Source organism: Salmo trutta, chromosome 2 (genome assembly GCF_901001165.1).
Source record: "Salmo trutta chromosome 2, fSalTru1.1, whole genome shotgun sequence".
Classification (NCBI taxonomy): Eukaryota; Metazoa; Chordata; class Actinopteri; order Salmoniformes; family Salmonidae; genus Salmo; species Salmo trutta.
Window position 1 is genome coordinate 25493054 of NC_042958.1, and position 22040 is coordinate 25515093.

Sequence of the window (22040 nt, forward strand, 5' to 3'; positions counted from 1 at the left end):
CCTGCACCGGGTCATAGAGAGGGCCTCTCACCTCCTCTCCTCGACATCCTTGGGCCCTTCAGAGGCTAGAGGGGGACATGGGCTGCATATAGCAGCACCCATTTCCCTATAGTGCATTACTTTGACCCAGAGCCTCAGGTCAAAAGTAGGGCACTATATAGGGACTAGGGTGCCGTTTAGGACGCAAGCATGGTCAGAGGCAGCTAGTTACCAGGGGAATGGGCTCCAGCCAGACCAGGGTGTGCATGTAAGGCCCAGTAAGGAGAGGTCAGTTAATTCGCCTTCCAAAAACTTGGCAGGACCGGCTAGGCTAGCCCATCAGATCAGCACTTTAATCAGCATGGGCAGTAGGTAAAGACTGGGCATTGACAAACCCTCCATACACGCTACCCTCTGCCCGGCCTACAGCCCTCGGCCCACACATGTTGTTTTTGTTGTTGTGGAAGAGATGCACTGCTTGACACCTCCCCCTCACAGCCTTCTCAGCATGGCATATTTGGCTTCCGAACAACATCATCGTTAGACAAATCAACTATATTAAAGTGTGAACAAAGGAGAATTGTGATTGGAAATGAGGATGGGATGAGGCAGCCATGAGAAGAGGATGTGTGTCCCTGGCTATCTGGCAATCAGTCAAATAACTGGTCACGCCAAAATACATGTGGTGCACACATTCCAAATGACTCCTGTTGTTTTCTTATCGTCATCCTCTTCCGCTTCCTGTCAGGAGCAGAAATAAAGAGGATACCTAGTCAGTTGCGTAACCGAATGAATTCAACTGAATTGTGCCTTCCACGTTAAACCCAATCCCTCTGAATCAGAGAGGTTGCGGGGTGCTGCCTGAATCAACATCCTTGTCATCAGCACCCGGGGAGCAGTTGTTGGTTAACTGCCTTGCTCAAGGGCAGAACAGCAGGGATTCCCCGGCTCAGGGATTCAAACCAGCGACCTTTCGGTTACTGGTCCAACACTCTTAAGTGCTAGGCTACCCGCCACTTCTGTCTTTATGTGTGTGTGTGATAGAGTAGAAAGGGCGCCCTTTTCCTTCTGTCCTCCCTGCTCCTCTCTCCAGCCAGTCACTGGGCTATCCCAGACTTCTATCCCAGACTTCTATCCCAGACTTCTATCCCAGACTTCTATCCCAGACTTCTATCCCAGACTTCTATCCCAGCCCATACAGACTCCCAGCCGGCTGTATATCTCTCTGACCTGGTCGAGGGCTAGCAGGGCCCGGCCTCCCATAACCCCTTGCTGTTTCTATGCTGCAGTCTTCTGGGAGGGTGGATGGGGAGGAAGAGAGAGGTGAGGCCTTTTTAATTGAATAAGTCCCAGTACAGTTATTACTATTGCCCGCCAGCTCCCTAGCCAGTGTGGAGCCAGATAAAAGCATCAGGGGACAGCTGAGTGAGAGAGGAGATGGGCCTGTCTTGGTCTATCCTGCTCTGTTCTGCCCGGCAGGAGCAGGGGACGACACTTACCCTGCGCCCCCAGACCGCCAGTGTTTTTCGTGTTGTCACCCATTAGCCTAATACTACCACTACCACTACCGCTCTCTCTCTCTTTCTCTCTCAAATATCTCTCCAGCGCTTTCTCTCTGGCCCCAATTCTCTCTCCCTTTCCTCTCACCCTTTCTCCCCTCTCCTTTCTCTCTCTCCTCATTGTGAAGAGGAAAAAAGCCTAGAAATGCCACCCAATAGCTTTACCTCTGTTTGACCCCGTTCCTCCCTCTCCACTCCCCCCACTCTTAGAATCCACTGTGCAGAATACACACAGCTCATTACTCACGAGGGAGGGAGCATGCATCTCACAGTAGTCAACAAATGGGCCATATTGTTTGAAAATGATCTTGTTTTTGAATGTGCGTGTCTGTTTTTTCTTCTTTTTTACGTATGTCTTGCTCGCTGTGCGGGCTGTCTCGTAAATCAGAAGTCATACCGTATCTTCTCTTCAGTCCCACACAAAGTTCAGTGGGTCATGAGTCCATTGTTTACAGTGAAATACTTGTTGACCCTCTTCCTCCTTGCCTCTTATTTTATAGCATTCGTCATATCATCATCATAATGAAATGGATGAGAGCAATAATTATTATTTGCATGGTACGGTATTCCTTCACGGCAGAGGCACTTCCTCTTCTCATACTCTTCCTGTACAGTGTCAGAGCGACCCTAGGATGACCCTGTATATGTGCTCTGTGATTGGCTGTCAGTTACACTGAGAGGACATGGGGTCAGGCATCATTACAGGAGACATGTGCAGGGCAGGAAAGGCTCACTGACCGCAGGGTCACGTGTCATGGCAGGCAGCCCCGTAGTGATCCTACGAAATTATTAAAATTAAATTCGATGGCCGGCCCCCATTCATGCTTCATGCCATTCTAGCTTTAGTGGTATAGGGCCAGGGAGACCAGGAAAGGAGGGGTAGGGTGAAGAGCGACGGAGGGGGTGAGGAGTGCCACATAACCGCCAGCCCTCCATCCCTCCATCCCCCTTTTATTACCCTTGACTTGTCATTGTTGTAACAATGGCCCTAGAAACTGTCGGGGTCTGAATTTAAGTAGGAAATGAAGAATACAACAGGTGCAATTTTGCCATTTGGTTGTGCATCATTCAACAGTTTTTCTCTTGTTATGTCAGTCACTGACAGTCAATCAATTAGCCATGTCAGTTAACAATTTTTGGATTGATAGTCTAGCCAGCTATCTAAACTTGTAGTAATCATGGCTGAGTACTGACTGAGCACTCAGGGCACGGGCCCAGGTCCCTGACCTCCAGGGGCCCCACATTGATTTTGTTAGTCATTCTCACTCAGATATCAAATTAAGATGGCATAAGTAATGGCAGAATGTGTAGAATTGCAGGAAATCTGCTTTAAAACGGCAAACATGTATCACCACCTCATGGCAAAATGAATAAAAGTGCAGGAAATTAGCTGTAAAACTGAAGAAAAAAGATGTGTGCCCCATGGTAAAATCTGTAGAATTGCATGCATTTTTGTTAATTAAAATTGCTACATTTTCTTGCAGTCTAATGGCAAAATGTGTAGAATTGCAGAAAACGTGCTTTAAAACTGCAACATTTTCTCTACGCTCCATGGCAATTTTTTTGAATTGCAAGAAATTAACCTTAAAACTCACATCCGCCGTCAAGAGGGGGACCACTAAAATGTTTTGCCAGTGTAGCCCCCAACCAAATGATATTTAGGGCCCCCAAAAGGCTAGATCCAGCCCGGATCTAAACCGTGCTGCAGTATAGCCGCCTCTCCTCTCCTCTCCTCTCCTCTCTCTGTTATCACAGCCCTCTCAGATATCAAGGTGGGACAAATGGGAGCTGTCCTCTCAGTAATAGCCCCAGAAATGGCTCACTGACACAGACAATATGAGGACCTGCTACTCTGCTACTGTCTCTGTCTACCTTATTGTCTTTTTTTATCCACCTATCCTTCTTTCTTTTCCTTTCCAATTTCCAATCTTCTCGCTCTCTGTTTTTACAAGGTTGGTAGTTGCTCTGTTGTGGAATTTATCCACGGTTTGGTTTGTACAGTACAGTATACAGTGGCTTGCGAAAGTATTTACCCCCTTGGCATTTTTCCTATTTTGTTGCCTTACAACCTGGAATTAACATGGATTTTGGGGGGGTTGTATCATTTGATTTACACAACATGCCTACCACTTGGAAGATGCAAAATATTTTTTATTGTTTAACAAACAAAAAATAAGACAACAAAACGGAAAACTTGAGCGTGCATAACTATTCACCCCCCAAAGTCAATACTTTGTAGATCCACCTTTTACAGCAATTACAGCTGCAAGTCTCTTGGGGTATGTTTCTATAAGCTTGACACATCTAGCCACTGGGATTTTTGCCCATTCTTCAAGGCAAAACTGCTCCAGCTCCTTCAAGTTTGATGGGTTCCGCTGGTGTACAGCAATCTGTTTGGGCGCATGTCCTGCTAGCGGGACACCTACGACAACATCCAGTGAAATTGCAGAGCGCGGAGTTCAAAATACAAAAATCGTAATATTAAACATTCATGAAAATACAAGTGTCATACATAATTTAATAGCTTAACTTCTTGTTAATCCAATCGCATTATCAGATTTCAAAAAGGCTTTACTGCGAAAGCATACCATGCGATTATCTGAGGACAGCGCCCCATACCAAAATACTTTTTCAACCAGCACAGGCGTCACAAAATCACAAATAGCAATTAAATAAATCACTTACCTTTGAAGATCTTCCTCTGTTTGCAATCTCAAGGGTCCCAGCTACACAATGAATGGTCGTTTTGTTCGATAAAGTCCTTCTTGATATCCAAAAAGTCTGTTTAGTTGGCACCAATGATCTCAGTAATCCACTCTTTCAACATGCATACAAACGAATCCAAAGAGTTACCAGTAACTGGTCTTGTTGGGTTTGCGCCAGACATAGTGTTTTCCTTGATGGCCAAAAAACTAAATTCAATCTCATCTGACCAGAGTACCTTCTTCCATATGTTTGGGGAGTCTCCCACATGCCTTTTGGCAAACACCAAACATGTTTGCTTATTTTTTTCTGACCTCTCTTCCGTAAAGCCCAGCTCTGGGGAATGTACAGCTTAAAGTGGTCCTATGGACAGACACTCCAATCTCCGCTGTGGAGCTTTGCAGCTCCTTCAGGGTTATCTTTGGTCTCTTTGTTGCCTCTCTGATTAATGCCCTCCTTGCCTGGTCTGTGAGTTTTGGTGGGCGGCCCTCTCTTGGCAGGTTTGTTGTGGGGCCATATTCTTTCCATTTTTAATAATGGATTTAATGGTGCTCCGTGGGATGTTCAAAGTTTCAGATATTTTTTTATAACCCTACCCTGATCTGTACTTCTCCACAACTTTGTCCCTGACCTGTTTGGAGAGCTCCTTTGTCTTCATGATGCCGCTTGCTTGGTGGTGCCCCTTGCTTCGTGGTGTTGCAGACTCTGGGCCTTTCAGAACTGGTGTATATATACTGAGATCATGTGACAGATCATGTGACACTTAGATTGCACACAGGTGGACTTTATTTAACTAATTATGTGACTTCTGAAGGTAATTGGTTGCACCAGGTCTTATTTAGGGGCTTCATAGCAAAGGGGGTGAATACATATGAACGCACCCCTTTTTTGAAACAAGTTATATTTTTCATTTCACATTTCACCAATTTGGACTATTTTGTGTATGTCCATTACATGAAATCCAAATAAAAATCAATTACAGGTTGTAATGCAACAAAATAGGAAAAACACCAAGGGGGTGAATACTTTTGCAAGGCACTGTAGGCCGTGTTGCAAGACATGAGGCGAGACTTCAGTATGTGGGGATTGTTGAGTAATTTAGTCGGTTATTCACTGTCACCCGACGCCGAGTTAATGTTGTAATGCAATTCGTAGAAAACAATCTGCTTGGATATTTAGTAACAGCAATGTGACTACCTGAATATTCATAAACATGTTCTTCTACAAATATGCATGGTATTTAATTTCAGGAGCTGACTTGGAAAGGAAAAAGTGCTAAATGCATATTTCCATTCTGCCCAGGGCGATTCTCTAATTAATTGTGGTTATTCATCCCTGTTTTATTCATGATAACAAGATGTTTTATGGAAAATGAAGGGATCGTAATGAGGGCAAAACACCAGCACTTTAACACTTTCTCACATCACTACTACAATTATTGCTTCCATTAAATGTTTTAACCCCATGAATAGACAGTGAAAGGAAATAGATTCTAGGGTGAAAAGGAATACAGGTTTTCTGTTTGTTGGCATTTAGCTAGCCTTTGAGCGTGTCTCCAAAAAGAGCTCTACACATTAAGCAATTAGATCAAGTTTAAGTTCAGGTTTATCCAGCGATTGATTTATGACTAGTGGAACGACTGGTCGTAATGTCTTTAATATATCCTTGAAGTGCATGTATGTGTCTGTATGTCATGAGACAAACTGTTTCTCTGACAGTTGTATGCACCTCATTCAGTCGCACTTTGAAATGTATCTACCACTGTATGTCAGAATGTCATTCAGCACTTGACGCAAGTCACAGCTATTGAGCACTGCTAAACGAAAATTCCTTTATCATACCGGTGGTATTTCTGTATTTTGAAAGTTCTGTATCTTGCAAACTTGATTGCTGACCTGAAAAATATTGTGGGACTATATCAACGATGGACGAATGGAACAAATACCAAAAGATGGTTTTTGGGTGGAGTTTTCCTTAATCTCACTCCACAGTCCAACTGGAGTTCCTATTAGTCTTACAGCAAACCATCTATAATCACGTTATCGTGACTTGTCATGGCTTACGGTTTGTGTGTGTAATGATCTGGTGAGCTCATAACAGCAGTTATGGAACAGAAATATGGTACTGATCTGTTTTGGTCTTCTGGGCTTTCTGTAAAGCCTAGGGAGAAAGTGTGTAAGCGGAACAGACCTCGCAGTTTACGAGAAGCTAAAACAGCACAAAGCCTTGCACGTACGACAAGGACATGAGGTTTACAGACCTTCGCTAACAGTAGAGGCTTGTGTGGTTGGTTCTATTCCTCTAGCTGTCTTTCTCCCCCTCCCCCACATACCTTCCTCTACCATAGCGTGAGCCAACGCCAAGTTTAGCAGATAGCAACCCCCTAAGGCTAACTAACTTCTCTCCCCATTCTGTCTGCTCTCTCTCTCTCCCTCTCATATTTCCTAATAAAGGAGTGTTGTGTTGTGTTGAGATGCAATAATTGGGTCTAAATACCCAAATTCATCCAACTGATTGTTGGGTATAACACATGCAGGATCTCTCAACAATGTCATTCATCAATGATAATGATCTGATAATGATATATCCATCAATGATAATGATCTGATAATGATATATCCATCAATGATAATGATATGATAATGATATATCCATCAATGATAATGATAATTGCAGAAGCAGCCGCAAAAATCTAAACCAACCAGTCGCATCTAAAAATATGACATTGGCTGGGCTTTGCAATGAGCTGGGCCGGGCTGATCCAAGCTAGGCTCACCAGAACGAGTGACACGCAAAAGCCTTGATGGATGCAGCTGTGGAGGACTTTGTGTAGGGAGGATCTTATGCAGCCATGTGGCATGGTATAAGGCCCAAATGAGAAGCTCTCCTCCGCTCTCCCCTCCTTAGCCCACTTCTAAACACTTCGGTTCTAATCATTCTTCAGAATGGTGGTGATGGTGGTGGCCTCCACCACGGGTGGGTCCCTCCCTCCCTCACACACACACACACACACACACACACACACACACACACACACACACACACACACACACACACACACACACACACACACACACACACACACACACACACACACACCGGTTCTAAGGGAACTTGGTTAGGCACTAATCTCTCCTCACTCTCTCCCGTTGGCTGAATGCAGGACTGTTGGAGTAAGAAGCTATAAAAAGCCACTGATTGCTTGAGACACCCTTGATGTCTCACGTCCAAGTTTCCATTTCAGCTCAGTGAACTGTGGGTCTTTCCTACCCTGGCTACTCGGCAGTCTGAAATCACAAAGTTAATAACTCGATTAGTGTGAGACGGAGTCGGACGTTTAAATGTAGAGTCCGTTGCTGCCCACCCTGTTCCTTCCTTGTCTGTCAGACTCAGCAACTGACAGTTAGTTCATTACAGACCTGAGGAGGGAGGAGGGGAGGAGGGAGGAGGGAGGAGGGGAGGAGAGGGGGAAGGAGGTTGGGTGAGACTATTATTATAGTTGTGGGTTAATGAATGTCACATGCTGGAAGAAAGCTGTATGCACAGTCCATCTGACCTGGGGAGGTACGTCCCCTTCACGCTGGGAAAAAGAAGGACGGCGGCCTCCTTGTAGAAACAGTAATGATATGATGCTCCAGTCCTGAGTGACAGTTTGTTAGCCCTGACGTCTCGCTAGCACTTGAGCAGAATTTTAGATCTCAGAGCGCGGAATTTTGGACAGCTGACAACAGGCTTTTCCTGTAAGTCCCATCTAGAACTCTCTGAGGGTGCATCCTAAATCACACCCTATTCACTGTGTAGTGCACTACTCTTGACCAGGGCCCATAGGGTACTGGTGCGCTATATAGGGAAAAGGATGCCATTTAGGACATACCCTATAGGCCTCACTGCACTTAGCTGTCCCAGCTCACTTCTGTTGTTTGGACCACTTTAGTTTGTTTTAACCCTGAGAGTTGTTTTGTAATGTTTGGAGGTGACATGTTTTTGGTGTGATAATTAGCCCTAGTCTAGAAAAAGAAACACTCGAGAACAGACTTGGGGTGCGACCCAAATGGCACCCTATTCCCTATTGCCCCATGTGCCCTGGTCAAAAGTAGTGCACTATACACTGTAGGGAATTGGCTGCCATTTTGGACGTAATCTTTGACAGTTTGCTGTGACACAGTTCTACCAAGGGAAAGAATATAAAATAACATTTGTACATTTGTTTTGTAGCTTTCTACTAGGTCATGAACTTATGTTTCTCAATGGGCCTGATTAAAGAACTATTGTATCAAGCTTTAACAGCGCTTTATAACATTACTCCTTATTAACCAGGATCATATCCCATCTATCATAACCACATCATATGCTTTTTTATGTAGAGCTAGAGAGATAATCATTTCTAAAAGGGAAAGCTGAAGGCAGTTTAAACTGTGTTATATTGTTAGTCTGTGGTTCATCGCCTTCTCTTTGGTTGTGTGAGGTGGGTTAATGTTCCCGTTTGACACAGCAGGATTGCTTTCTCTCGCTCCCCGCAGTAAGAAGGCAGGGTAATACATTTGGAGGCGCTGAAGCGATGGTCGGGGAGAATTAGATTCATCCCTTTTTGCTTTTAATTTCCCCTCTGGATTGGCAGACCATTTTCACTATTAGTGTTGTGGGAGGCACATCCAGGCTGGAGTGGAGTAGACAGATTAATGAAATGTTATAGTTGGGGCATGATTCAGCTGGATCCTATTGTCTATAAGGGAAAACTACAACATATAACATAACAAATTATTATACTGTCTCTGTGGGGGGGGGGGGGGGGGGGCTGAGGAGAGTTTTAAATGAAATGATGAATCGAGGGCAGCAGGAGGACTGTCCAGGCTTAAAAAGTAGGCCACCAGCACTGTGTTTGGATGAGAACGGTATTCCCTTCTAAGGGCATCTGTCTGTCCTGGGTCTTTGGGTCAGACATTATGGTTGTTGTTAATGGACCTCCCTCACTACAGAGGGCTCCCAAACACACAACACACACACACATCATTTCATAATGAATAAACATAGATTTTTTTTTAAACACACCGAAAATCCAGTGTTTCTATGTCTAACAGTTTTGTTATATTTCTATATTTCTTCTGTATTGTATATAAATTGTAATATTGGGATGCAAACTCAACTCTATATCTGACATTGAACAGGTGTCTTATTTGTTTAAGTCCATAACCATGTGTGTGAGGTGTATACTTTTGTTTCAAAGTAGATTTGTTTAAGACTACCAAGAACCACTCTGTGTGACCCTGATTTAACCCATTGCAGTGCAAGGTTAATATGTCTGTCAATCGAAAGTTGTTCTGAGGCTTTGCGTTGTCCAGCCTTGCAAACGATCCTATAATGCCTTCCAGATGACAACAGCCTGGGCTAGGCCACAGAACCACTGCTCTCAGATCAGATCATAGCGGTGCCTATAGACCTGCTGAAACACAACCACCCGGCTAACAGAAGGCCCAGGGCCAGACATTGTTGAAGCAATGAAGAACTCTTTTTTTTTTGCCTGGTAAGCAGACAGAAAGCCCCCAGGGCGCGTTATCCTCCATTCCCTCGTTCATACGACTCCTCTGTCTCTCCATCCCTCCGTCTACATCCTCTCTCCCACTGCGCCGTCTTTATGAGGTCTTCTGAGGCTTCCGATGATGTACCAGAGTAAGAGAGGTGAATTATAGATAGAACACAACAGAACAGTGCTGCAGAAGATTGATGCCCTCTGTGCTGTGAGCTGCGGAATGGAAAGGTCCGATTCAGCCTGCAGAGAGAGGAGAGAGCCCAATATTACAGAAGGGGATACTGAACAAAACTGTACACCACACCACAGAAACATATGGCTTACAGTAGATATGACCTCTTTCTGAGATCATATCTTGATAAGCTGCAGGTTGCCATAACCACTTTCTAATGATCCAGTGTGGGCTCCCCTCTCCTGTGTCGCCCGTGGTGCCTTCCTTAACATCTCACAAATACCCCCCATTTAAGTGTAATTCAAAGCAGGTGAAAGAAACCATTTGAGGGGGGTGGAGGTTGGATCATGTGGATACTTGTCTCCTTCCACCCGAGGGGTAGCCCCCTATTCCAATCCATCACTCAGAGTGTAGCCTGAGTCATCTATTGTGCAAATACCATAAGCATTAAGTGAATTGACCTACCTTCACTTGTTGAAGTGAAAGTGTATCGACAGTAATTTGGGGAACGGGGTGTAGCCAAGCTGAGAAAGCAGACCCTTTCTAGAGTATGCCTAGGAGGCATATTTTAGCAGGTTGAGTGTGCAAGGTTACGCCAGCTAGCGGTGTGTGTACAGATGCACTAAGTAGCTGGGTCTAGGTTATGTGTTTTTAATGGTTGACAGTAATGAGAAGGAGGATTGGAGGGAGAAGACAGCAGGTCATGAGGTTTGAGCAGGAATACATTAGATAAGTGCCCCACTGAGCTGAATTCATTGGGAATGGGCGTTATGGGTGATTAAATACCATGGTAACCTGAACCCACACAGCTCCCCTTACTGCACTCCGCCTGTCAATCACAATGAAAATAAAGCATGGTGTATTCATCTATCCAGCACAGGCATAGGCATAAACACACTCACTCACTCACACACACACACACACACACACACACACACACACACACACACACACACACACACACACACACACACACACACACACACACACACACACACACACACACACACTCTGTTTATCAGTCTAGATCATCTTAGGCTGTGTTCATTCAGATTTCCTCGACACACTCCATCTTATGTTACTCACACACAATGTGTGTGTGTGGCCTGGCTCCCGTTGCTACCCGTTCGTATTCGGGAAGGCGCTTTCCTCCCTGGTCTTAAAGCTTCATGCTGACTCAATTAGCCAGTTCCTCATGTCAATAGCCCTGCGTCTGAAATTCCATTTTAGGAGGCTTTGGAGCGTGCATACATGTGGCTGCCGCCTGATTGCGTTTTCACCTGTTTCTGATGGTCTCACTGTACCTTCGAGGAGTATAACACGATCACTGACATAATATACTCAAATACACACACACACACACACACACACACACACACACACACACACACACACACACCACAGATATAATAAATATAATCCCACACACACACTTCTCTCTTTAGGCATCTGTCTCTTTACCAGGGAGAAGACCAGCCCTAACACACACTCTCAGCTTCACCAGAACAGCGTTATGTAAACCTAGACTTAGTACAGCTGGGAGCCATTGTTCTAGAATCTCTGCAGTGTCTGCATTATCTAACAACGTGGAGCTGTGCCACGTGGAGGGAATATGAACCTGCCCACATGTTCCTGGGTTTATCCTGTAGATCTTATTACTACTGCAGCATGTTTTCTCTGCATTAGGGAGGAGCAACTATCAAAACATCAACTTGGTTGTTGGTCCATCATTTCCGACTAGTTGTGTGTATGTGTGTGTGTATGTGTGTGTGTGTGTGTGTGTATAATACCAACCCAATACAACATGTGACAGATTCTTCTTTTTCCTTTGTCCAGGTATGACTATGTGGAGGTGCGTGACGGCGTGGATGAGAATGGTCAGCTGGTGGGGAAGTACTGTGGGAAGATCGCCCCGTCACCCGTGGTGTCTTCTGGGAACCAGCTCTACATCAAGTTTGTGTCCGACTACGAGACCCATGGAGCAGGCTTCTCCATCCGCTATGAGGTCTTCAAAACAGGTGAGAGGAGACCAAGTGAATGGAAAACACACACACACGATCACAAAATCTCATCACACGTACACACACAGCTCGGGACGTCGCTTCGGAGAAGAGGGATGAGGAGGAGGCCGAGACGTCTAATCATGAGTCGAATTAGCATAAAGAGGCTGTTTCTCCTCGTTTCATGGTTTGTTTGTCATTTAGTCCTGCTGCTTAATGCATCAAGGTATTACATATGCTAAACAATATGGCTCCACACAAACAGATTAATAATGTTCACCATTATAGCTGCCTTAATTGGCAGCAGCTAAACGGGATCCTTAATAAATACATACGCAAATATTCTCCATAAACCATCTGTAGCAGCTGAATGTTTTTGCAGTACTTCTGAGACTTACTGTAGTCATAGACATGTGATGATTTTTGTTCATCCAGACTGAGAAATGTCCTCTTCCTCTGTTTATGTTACTCCACATCATCATGGTGAAGTGGAGAGGATGAGTCACCAATGGTTTCCTGCATCTGATAAGCTAAATTCAAATTCATATATTCAGCTGACGTCAAAAAACCCTGAAAAGTTCCTTCCTCAACAATACAATCTCAGTCTTGTTTTCACCAATAATATCATGGGATGTTCTTCCTCCTTATCTGAAGATCACACAACAAGAGGCAGAGCTTCCTGTTGTTGCCTTGGCTTCCTGTGTTTATGGATGGCTAGGGAAAGGATTTCTATTGAGTGACTGGGAGAGGGAGGGAGGACACAGACAGGTGCAACAGAGAGCAGACTCCACTCTGATTAATTAACCCTCAGCTAGTCTATGGGATGACCCAGACACTCAGAGAAGATAGAAGCCCTGACAGGGCCCTCTTTTTAATCTCTGAAGTGTGTGTGTGTAGGGGTAGGGTATGTGTGTGGAAGGGGGGGGTATGTGTGTGTATCCGTGCGTGTGTGTCCCTTTGATCTGATGTTAATGCACCCACACGCCAGCTGCCTCACACACATCTCCCCACACTTCAGTGAAGTGCAGCATTCCCTGTTGATGAGGCAGTTCAATTGTGCACACCACATTCCTCTGAGGAGGTGTTTCCCAGTCTCATCCATTAAAAGGACTGATTCTAAATGAGCTGTGTTAGGGACCCTGGGCTACGAGGGATGGGGGGAAGAAGTGCTGAATGCAGGCCGTTGTGATATGGAGAAATATATCATATTCATATCCAGATGTGTTTTCACTGAGAGGGGAATATGTAATATTGGAGCCTACTGAAGACTACCCAGGATGCTGTATTCTTGGTGGGATGTTTTGCTCCAGGACCATCCCCTGTAGAGCTGGCATCATGGTTGTGCCGTCAGGACCGGGCCGGTTCTTCTGTGGCAGCCAGGCAACAGAAGCTTGTTTAGCTTTGAAACCAGCGTTGTGTTTTGACCACAGTGGCGCCGGTTGCCGCCAAGGCGATGGCTCTGAGATCAGTTAAACCAAAGTTATGTGTCGGACTCCAGTAAGACTTGCTGTCGCCATTTGCGTCGGCTAATGGGGATCCTAATAAATACAAGTTTACATGTGTTAGCATCAGCAGATTTGTGTTGGCTATCTGGCTAATACCACCCCGGTGTTGATATACTTACCTAATCAACGAGCTGGCTGCTCTCTAAACCAAAGGATGGGGGCTTATGTTCCGTCCCAAATTGCACCCTGTTCCCTATTTAGTGCACTACCTTTGACCAGGGCCAATACGGCTCTGCTCAAAAGTAGTGCACTATATAGGGAATAGGTTTCCATTTGGAACGCAACATTAGCCTCCATCCTTTGGTTTAGAGAGCAGCCAGCTTGTTGATTAGGTAAGCGGGTGATATTAGCCAGATAAGCATCAGCAGAATTGTGTTGGCTAACACATGTAAACTTCATGATACACAGATGCTGAGATAGCGCTGGGGAAGTAATGCAAGGAATGCCGTGCATCTTAATGAGCCTGAATGGAGGAATATTACAGTATGTGTACAGTACTAGACTTGTGGTTAGAGGGCAGCTTCAGGGAATGGGAGCTGTGTTCTTTCAGAGGTAAATGAGGGGTCAAGGTCAGATGAAAAACAGGGTACATACACGTGCATAGACACCTAGACTCTCTGTGAGGAACCTGGAGCGCAGCCCTGGCTCTCATCAGCAGTGCAGTCAGCAGAGGAGAGGAATGTAGAATTGGGAAAAAACAGGTTGTTTGTGGTCCTCCACATCTCTCACACACACTGGTTTTTCAATCCAGGGATTTTAATTAGCCCGGGCTATTTCTTTTATGGGCAGTAAATTGTCAGCCTCGCTCCACAGAGAGAGAAAGAGAGAGAGAGAGAGAGACACACACAGAGAGAGACACACAGAGAGAGACACAGAGAGAGACACACAGAGAGAGACACAGACAGACAAGTCCAGCTTATGTTGTCTATTTCTGGAGTGCACTAGGGTCACCGAAACTAAGATACAGCTAACTCCTCCAACTTCCCACCAACACCCCTTTAGCCCAAATGGTCCGGGCCGGATTTCAGAAGACAAACAGGCCATCCTTCCTGACTAGAAGCCTTTATGTTTATCCTGTCATCTTGTCTCACTTAAAGTCTTCCTCAAGTGTCTCAGAAAAGGTCCCTCTCCTTCTGAAAGAAGCCATATGCTTCTGGTTAACAGCTCTGCAATTTGTAACTCTCAGAGCCACATCAAGCCTGGCGCCGGGCTCATTGAAGTGGGCAAAGAGAGAGAGAAAGAGAGAGGGGGGGAGAGAGGCAGGGATCATGCCACTGTTCCGCACACCATCCCCCCTCACCCTCTCCCTGATGCTGCTCACTGTGATGGAATTTGAAGAGTGGAGAAAAGGGGATTGGGAAGGAGGGGAGAGGAGGGGATGAGGGAGGTCATCTGCCCTGCCTTTAAGTGAAAAGCCCCATCATTCCGCATTTCACTCCCAGAGCCGTTTATCATGTTCTTGCTATGCGATCGCTTTTTACGAGGACACCTGTGTCAACTCCTAGAAGGGAAGGAGGGAATGGGGAGAGGTAAGGGAGAGGGGGAGACTGATGCAGGGCACGTGGACCATTCGGCTTTCATCTCGTGAGCGCTCTCATAGGCACAAGTCACATCTGGTACAGGCACACACCCCATAGAAACTTTAGACTCAAACTCTCTCTCTTTATGCTTAAGGCCCCTTATTGATGCTCTGTCTCATCCCTCACTGTCAACATAGGAGGAAATGATGTCATCAGCATGTTGACATGCTAAATGCCTGTCAGTGTGTCAAAAAGAGAGAGTGTGTGCGTGTGCGTTTTTGTTTGAATGAATGACACACACCCCAAGCTGTAGCTTCAGGTTAACATTTGATTATGTGTCCAAAGAGTAATTGTCCACTGCCCGTTAACCCTTTCATCAGTGTAGCTACAGGCAAGGAAACGTCCACCCAGAAGTAGCTAGTTACTAGGCGGACTGGGCTAATTATCAACCAGATTGACACATGGGAAATAGGCAGCAGTGATTTACTCATTAGAATTAGAACAGCACCTCCGGACATTAAGGCCCCGGTCCCTAATAATCCTGACCGGGCAGGGAAGGAGGGAAAGAGAGAGAGAGAGAAGCAGTCATGTCAAAGGCATGTGCCATGTCGCCGTGTCAACCAATAATTAGCCACACGGTATTACAGCAGTCTCCTTTCACCATCTAAAGAAACATTTTGAAATGTTGAATAGAAAAACCTAGCCTAAGGGAAAATGTATCAGGGGACAAGCATGTTGAAAGAGGCCCCAAGTCGGCTGTTGAAATTGTATTTCAAATCAAATCAAATTTTAGTGGTCACATACACATGGTTAGCAGATGTTAATGCGAGTGTAGCGAAATGCTTGTGCTTCTAGTTCTGACTATGCAGTAAAATCTAAACAGTAATCTAACAAATTCACAACAACTACCTTATACACACAAATACACACAAATGTAAAGGGATGACTAAGAATATGTACATATAAATATATGGATGAGCGATGGCATGCGGCATAGGTAAGATGCAGTAGATGGTATAGAGTACAGTATATACATATGAGATGAGTAATGTAGGATATGTAAACATTATTAAAGTGGCGTTATTTAAAGTGACTAGTGATACCTCTATGTAAACATTATTAAAGTGGCGTTATTTAAAGTGACTAGTGATACCTCTATGTAAACATTATTAAAGTGGCGTTATTTAAAGTGACTAGTGATACCTCTATGTAAACATTATTAAAGTGGCGTTATTTAAAGTGACTAGTGATACCTCTATGTAAACATTATTAAAGTGGCGTTATTTAAAGTGACTAGTGATACCTCTATGTAAACATTATTAAAGTGGCGTTATTTAAAGTGACTAGTGATACCTCTATGTAAACATTATTAAAGTGGCGTTATTTAAAGTGACTAGTGATACCTCTATGTAAACATTATTAAAGTGGCGTTATTTAAAGTGACTAGTGATACCTCTATGTAACATGATTAAAGTGGCGTTATTTAAAGTGACTAGTAATACCTTTATTAAGTCCATTTATTGAAGTGGCCAGAGATTTGAGTCTGTATGCAGGCAGCAGCCTCTCTATGTTAGTGATGGCTGTTTAACAGTCTGATGGCCTTGAGATAGAAGCTGTTTTTCAGTCTCTCGGTTCCAGCTTTGATGCACCTGTACTGACCTCACCTTCTGGATGGTAGTGGTGTGAACAGGCAGTGGATCGGGTGGTTGATGTCATTGATGATCTTTTTGGTCTTCCTGTGACATTGAGTGCTGTAGGTGTCATGGAGGGCAGGTAGTTTGTCCCCGGTGATGCGTTGTGCAGACCGCACCACCCTCTGGAAAGCCTTGCGGTTGAGGGCGGTGCAATTGCCGTACCAGGCGGTGATGCAGCCCGACAGGATGCTCTCGATTGTGCATCTGTAAAAGTTTGTCAGGGTTTTGGAGGACGAGCCAAATTTCTTCAGCCTCCCGAGGTTGAAGAGGCGCTGGTGAGCCTTCTTCACCACACTGTCTGTGTGGGTGGACCATTTCAGTTTGTCTGTGATGTGTACGAAGAGGAACTTAAAACTTTCCACCTTCTCCACTACTGTCCCTTCGATGTGGATAGGGGGTGCTCCCTCTGCTGTTTCCTGAAGTCCACGATCATCTCCTTTGTTTTGTTGACGTTGAGTGAGAGGTTATTTTCCTGACACCACGCTCCAAGGGCCCTCACCTCTTCCAGGGAGGCTGTCTCGTCATTGTTGGTAATCAGGCCTACCACTGTAGTGTCGGCCACGCTGTCATGGGTGAACAGGGAGTACAGGAGAGGGCTGAGAACGCACACTTGTGGGGCTCAAGTGTTGAGGATCAGTGGGGTGGAGATGTTGTTTCCTACCTTCACCACCTGGGGGCGAACTGTCAGAAAGTCCAGGAACCAGTTGCACAGGGCTGGGTTCAGACCCAGGGTCTCGAGCTTAATGACGAGTTTGGAGGGTACTATGGTGTTAAATGCTGAGCTGTTTGCAATGAACAGAATTCTTACATAGGTATTCCTCTTGTCCAGATGGGTTAGGGCAGTGTGCAGTGTGATGGCAATTGCATCGTCAGTGGACCTATTGGGGCGGTAAGCAAATTGGAGTGGGTCTAGTGTATCAGGTAGGGTGGAGGTGATATGATCCTTGACTAGTCTCTCAAAGCACTTCATGATGACAGAAGTGAGTGCTACGGGGCGGTAGTCATTTAGTTCAGTTATCTTAGCTTTCTTGGGAACAGGAACAATGGTAGCCATCTTGAAGCATGTGGGGACAACAGACTGGGATAGGGATTGGTTGATTGGTCTATGGGTACGTTGAAGATTTGGACACGAAACGTAAATCCTTAGCACTTTGAGACTTTGAGGTTAGAAGATGTGAAAGATATATTTAACAAGTTGTGACTTTGACCTGTTAAATAAACTACATAGTGCACTACATTAGACCTTAGGGAATAGGATGCCATTTGGGGTGTAGCCACTGTGTTTTTGAGGCTGCAGCTCGCCTCAACACCCGTCATAACACTGTGTTTTTGAGGCTGCAGCTCGTCTCAACACCCGTCATAACACTGTGTTTTTGAGGCTGCAGCTCGTCTCAACACCCGTCATAACACTGTGTTTTTGAGGCTGCAGCTCATCTCAACACCCGTCATGTCATAACACTGTGTTTTTGAGGCTGCAGCTCGTCTCAACACCCGTCATAACACTGTGTTTTTGAGGCTGCAGCTCGTCTCAACACCCGTCATAACACTGTGTTTTTGAGGCTGCAGCTCGTCTCAACACCCGTCATAAATTCGACTGTTCGTTTAATTCCAGCATGCTGTCTGATCTCTTTCAGTTAAAGTGATTTGTAGGTGTGTGTGTGTGTGTGTGTGTGTGTGTGTGTGTGTGTGTGTGTGTGTGTGTGTGTGTGTGTGTGTGTGTGTGTGTGTGTGTGTGTGTGTGTGTGTGTGTGTGTGTGTGTGTGTGTGTGTGTGTGTGTGTGTGTGTGTGTGGCGGTGGGCCCTGGCAGGTAGAGGAGCGGGTGGTATTGGGATGCGCTCGACTGAGCCTCGCTCTGAGAAGTTTGTGTTTTTCAGGGAGAAGCTCTGGAGTGTTTACAGGCCCTGTGCATCTTGGTACGGCTCTCGGGGGCGATGCGATTCACAAACAACAGTAGCAAAACCAGAAAGAGACAGACAGGGGGTTGTGGGTTAACATGTGGTTATCAATGCCACATTATTTGCCTCCTGAAGCTGGCCACACACAGACACAAACACGCACACAGTAAATAGCTCAACTGTAGCATACCATCACGCAACACAAAGCATCGTGGGTAGAGAGGCAGGTAGAGACAAGAGGAACTTTTGAGGAGCGACCTTCCGTGCAGAAGGAGATAAAATGAGACCAAGAAGAAATCTGTTTTCTGATTATCTCTTCATGGACCTTTCCTCTCTTCATGGACCTTTCCTCTCTTCATGGACCTTTCCTCTCTTCATGGACCTTTCCTCTCTTCATGGACCTTTCCTCTCTTCATGGACCTTTCCTTTACTCCGTTCTGATCTTTTTCTCTGCGCCCATCATCTTTTTCAAGACGCCCACACAAAAACACACAATGGCTGCTAGTTTGCCCTTCCCTGTCCCTCTTTGCTCTGTGGCTGAATGGAACTATGAAAGGGATGGAGTCTGGATGGAGGAGGTGGTGATAACATGGAACTATGGCACACAGAGAGAACGTAGCGGAGACAGACAGACATGCTCTCCTGTTACCCGCTAGCCTAGCGCGCCATCTCTCCCACTCCTTTTGACTGTCCTTTGATCCTGCTCTAAGATAGCCCTGCAGTCCTAGCGAGTGGCTAGCGCTGTCCTCTCCGCTCCTCACACAGGCATTGGGAGCAAAGTCACACAGTGTGAAAGGATTCTTTTTTTTCTTTGTATTGTTTTTTTGTCTGAAAGGATTTTCTTTTGGACCAATTCTACACTTGTCAAACATCATATGAGATAATAGCGACAGAAACCGGCGAACAAATGTAAAGCTCCTCTCAGACAGAGCTACAGTCTGGAAGCAATATCAAACTGTTCTTTCTTTAAATTGTATATCCACTAGAAACTCTGCAGTAGACTGTAGTCCAGTGCACTTAAGGGCTGTCGGAGACTTCTTTCTATGGAGTAGCCGGTTGTCTGGTCTGCTATGTTCCACACACACCTGTGGGCCCCTGAACCTCCCTCCGTCCCCCAACTCAGCCGACCCCAGGATCAGACTTTAAGTGGAGGCCAACAGAGTTCTGGAGAGCCACATCTATGGGAATGATATTTTAGCGCAGTTGAAATCGCTCTATGGTCTCTCCTGATTTTCCAAAGGAAAAAATTATGTCCAAACCCGCTGTTTTGAAAACCAGCAGCTTTCAGAGCAGCACTAAATGTCAACTCGCATCACAGTCAAACCGAAATGCTGTTCCTGCCTTGCCTTATTTTTCCCATCAGCCCGCCCTCAACCCCTCCCCCCAAAAAAGCCAAGACATAAGCCACTCTCCTCTCATTTCCAACGTGTGTCAGACAGATTGAAGTGGTCCTGATGGTCCTGAATTAGGGGCCCGGCGAGATGCCTGCAGATGACTAAATAACAAGGAAAAAAACCTTTACCACATTCACTTAAGCTGCGTGGGCTGTTACACTGGTGTACAGAGCTCAATCTAACTAGCCACGCATGGTGATGGTGATGGCTCCCCCACAATTTCTGCCTCAATCAGCCTGCGCCCATGGAAAGGTTGTCAGAATAACATGGAAGTGACATTGACCGCTGCACAGTTCTACGACTAATGGTTGTCATGATAACATGACTTAACAATGGTTTAGTCTTCTCTGATGGTGTACCGTTCATCAGACTAATGGTTGTCATGATAACATGACTTAACAATGGTTTAGTCTTCTCTGATGGTGTACCGTTCATCAGACTAATGGTTGTCATGATAACATGAGTTAACAATGGTTTAGTCTTCTCTGATGGTGTACCGTTCATCAGACTAATGGTTGTCATGATAACATGAGTTAACAATGGTTTAGTCTTCTCTGATGGTGTACCGTTCATCAGGCTAATGCTCTCTCTCCAGTTACAATACCAGTAAATCGTTTTTATGCATTTTTTGGTATTTGTCCTGCCAATCTTCAAGCAGTGTTAATAAATCATACTTGTCTGGCCATGATGCTGTGTAAAATGATGAATGTGTGAAATCTGCTCACTTCCCTCATCAGCTGAAAGCCTTTTCTCCACAGAGCCATGAGTAAATGTTTTGACTTGTTGGTATAAAACATAAAACTGGCAAATGTATGTGTGAGTGTGTGTGTGTGTGTGTGTGTGTTTGTGTGTGTGTGTGTGTGTGTTTGTAGCCCCCCTTGCCTCTCAACGCTGAGGCTGTAATTTTCTCTAAGCACTTCTCATATGTCGCAAAGACGTGTAATGAGGGGGCTGGTGTGTGTGTGTGTGTGTGTGTGTGTGTGTGTGTGTGTGTGTGTGTGTGTGTGTGTGTCCGGGTGCATGTTCATTCAGCCCCATGCTGGTGATTGAGGCTTTTCTATGATGTTTATACTCACTCTGGCTAGATGTTACAGCAACAGCACATTCAGCACACACACACACACACACACACACACACACACACACACACACACACACACACACCGTCCTCTCTCGCTCTTCCTCTCTCTTTCTCTTAAACCTTTCTTTAACTTTCCTTCTTTCTCAGTTGCAAAATAGATGTCAAAGCCCTGGTTTAATAAAGGATATATCAGTTCAAAATCTCTTTTTTCCTCTCCTCCTCTCAGGTCCGGAATGTTCCAGGAACTTCACGTCTAACAGCGGGGTGATAAAGTCACCTGGTTTCCCGGAGAAGTATCCCAACAACCTGGACTGCACCTTCATGATCTTCTCCCCCAAGATGTCCGAGATCATCCTGGAGTTCGAGAGCTTCGAGCTGGAGCCTGACACCACTCCTCCCACCGGGGTCTTCTGTCGATACGATAGGCTAGAGATCTGGGACGGCTTCCCTGGAGGTGAGCCACAGTCAAATATCTGGTCAGATATAGTATCTTTGTTAGCGTTAGTATTATACACTATGGTAATATAAACACACTGAATAGGACTGATGAATGTGGACTGGACACATAGCTTAGTCATCATGGCTCAATGCCAAACATGTCCATGTTCAAATAGTCTACCGTACTCCCTTCCTTCCCGTACAGTCACCTATTGTGTTGGGGGAGTTGTTTATGTTTGTCAGTTTGGAGAAGGCCTGGTATGTAGACGAGGGTGGGACTCCACCCTACTGTTGACCAGTCAGGAGTGGACTTTCCCCTGTCCAGAAACAACCTAAACTCTTTGTCTAGGTTAGGATTTAGTTGTTGTTTCTCACTGAGTTTAAAAGGGCTTTGAACAGTGTCAGACTTGCCTCAGGTATGATATAGAAGGTGTATCATTTCTCCAAAAAGAACAGTGTTGATTAAACAGGCTGTGAAGACCTCGCGGGCTCAGTCTATGTCACATAATTATCACTTTTATTTGAATCCCTCGGTGAAACACATCAACATCACTGACATCTGTGATAAACAG

The 22040-nt window shown here is 45.3% G+C and overlaps 1 protein-coding gene across 1 annotated transcript in view; it reads left to right on the forward strand.

Annotated features, from left to right (window-relative positions):
- LOC115153731 (neuropilin-1a-like) overlaps positions 1 to 22040 on the forward strand; it is a 98482-nt gene that overhangs the window by 11038 nt on the left and 65404 nt on the right. Inside the window, 2 exon segments of the mRNA XM_029699323.1 lie at positions 11777 to 11958; positions 21257 to 21484. Of these exon segments, the coding sequence (XP_029555183.1) occupies positions 11777 to 11958; positions 21257 to 21484 (410 nt within the window).